The sequence below is a fragment of the Alosa sapidissima genome, chromosome 3 (genome assembly GCF_018492685.1).
Source record: "Alosa sapidissima isolate fAloSap1 chromosome 3, fAloSap1.pri, whole genome shotgun sequence".
Classification (NCBI taxonomy): domain Eukaryota; kingdom Metazoa; phylum Chordata; class Actinopteri; order Clupeiformes; family Clupeidae; genus Alosa; species Alosa sapidissima.
The window spans coordinates 14,886,933-14,889,432 of NC_055959.1; the positions used below are offsets into that span (position 1 = coordinate 14,886,933).

At 45.8% G+C, this 2,500-nt stretch overlaps 1 protein-coding gene across 2 annotated transcripts in view; it reads left to right on the forward strand.

The window, feature by feature from the left end:
* Nucleotides 1-2,500, forward strand: part of prkar1b (protein kinase, cAMP-dependent, regulatory, type I, beta) — a 73,460-nt gene that overhangs the window by 52,493 nt on the left and 18,467 nt on the right. For both annotated transcript variants that reach the window (XM_042085770.1, XM_042085771.1), the window contains one exon: nt 964-1,122. In XM_042085770.1, coding sequence (XP_041941704.1) covers nt 964-1,122 — 159 coding nt within the window. The remainder of the gene's footprint in view (nt 1-963; nt 1,123-2,500) is intronic.

Here is a 2,500-nt window from a genome sequence, read left to right on the forward strand (position 1 = left end):
CTCTCACACACACACACACGCATACACACACACACACACACACACACACACACACACACACACAGACACACACACTATAAGTATATATGTATGCATATATGTATACCATATACATGTGTATAACCAGACATATTAACAGGCTGTCACACATACATACACACACACACACACACACACACACACACACACACACACATACACACACACTATAAGCCAAAGTTGAGCCACACTTGAAGCGCCAGACATGTCTCTGATGCGCTGGTGATGTCTCTAATTAGTAGAGTGTAAATCTACTAAAGATGGCATGAGCATCGCCAGTGTGTCTCTCTAACCCACCACACATTCTTTCACACACACATACAGTACACACACTCACATGTATGCATGCGCACAGGCATGGGCTATAGACACACAAAGTAGCACCCACACACACATTCATTCCCACATACGGACTGTCAGTACACAGAAGCAGACATACACACAAACACACATACACCAGACTACTTTCCAGGGTTCAATCCACCTGGGCCAAGAAGCTGTGTGTGTCTCATCTGCACTAGATTACAGACGCATGCTAACTCAGACACAGAATCACCTAGCGACGCTGGTTCAGACACACACACACACACACACACACACACACAAATGCATAGGGAGACTGGCTCAGACACAGACACACACACACACACAAACTTACACACAGAAATACATAGTGATGCTGACTCAGACACACACACACACACAGGCATGTTTCCTCCCCCTAATTCCAGTCCTGACTAAAGTCATCTGTGTCCCGTTGCTGTGCAAGCTGTTGCACCTGCAGAAGGCCATGACCCTGCTTATCTAACTTGTTTTCTTTTAGTTGTTTATTCTCTGCTAATTCATTTTTCATTTCATATCTAAACTCTAATGAAGTGACTTAACAGAAATTAACTCAGCGGTGCTATGTTGCCATCTCCGCAGGTGTATGTGAACGGCGAGTGGGTCACCAGCATCGGCGAGGGTGGCAGTTTCGGCGAGCTGGCCCTCATCTATGGGACGCCCCGTGCCGCCACCGTCAAGGCCAAGACTGACCTCAAGCTGTGGGGCATCGACCGTGACAGCTACCGCCGCATCCTCATGGTGAGCCCTCTGCCATCCACTGCAATGCAGCCAACACTCCACAATCAGTGGATTATGTTATGTGTACTCACGCAAACACTATTGTGCAACCCGCCAAACCAACTACTACACAAAGCAAACCAAACCATCAAAACCAACCGTGATCACTGCACAAACCAAACCAAACATAAGCATGGAACCCATGAGCACTACACAACCAAACCGAACCACCAAATCAGCTATGAGCACTACACAACCAAACCTAACTACCAAATCAGCTATGAGCACTACACAACCAAACCGAACCACCAAATCAGCCATGAGCACTACACAACCAAACCGAACCACCAAATCAGCCATGAGCACTACACAACCAAACCGAACCACCAAATCAGCTATGAGCACTACACAACAAACCAAACCACCAAATCAGCTATGAGCACTACACAACCAAACCGAACCACCAAATCAGCTATGAGCACTACACAACCAAACCGAACCACCAAATCAGCTATGAGCACTACACAACCAAACCAAACCATCCATGAGCATTACACTTCCAAACCTAACCACCAAATCAGCTATGAGCACTACACATCCATACCAATTCACCAAATCATCCATGATCACTACAACAAACCAAAGCAGACCATGATCACTGCACTACCAAACCAAAACACTACACTTCTGGCATTAGATGAATACTCGTACAATCCCAGTAAAGGCAACACAACCATAACTCAACTTTAGAATGCTGAAATGGTTATAGATGTTTATCATTATGGCACTCAATTCAAGCTAAGCCAATTATGTGTAAATATTTGTAGATATTGTATTCCTTCAACACAAGCATCCCACAAAAGAGACAAGCTTTGGCACACACACACACACACACACACACACACACACCTGGCACAGATTCAGCTTTGGGTCCGTTTTCATTGTACAGAACACAGAGAAAAAGCATACATACACACACACAGCACACACACACAGACACATACGCACACACACACATACACACACAGACACACACACACACACACACACACAGACACATACACACACACACACATACACACACAGACACACACACACACACACACACACACACACACACACACACACACACACAAAGAATCTTGCACACAACACACCAATCCACAACCACAGGAGACACACTCCCTGTTGTTGAGGTGGGGCTTTGGTTTTGGATTATTTCGCTCCCTGTTGCCTTTGTGTGTGTGTGTGTGTGTGTGTGTGTGTGTGTGTGTGTGTGTTTGTGGAACAGTAGCCTCCCCACCATAACACAACCACTAGGCCAATTGCCCCAAACCACAGCCTAGTGTGTTTGTCTTTCTCATGATGCATCCCTCATTTATCCAGAGAGAAAGGGATA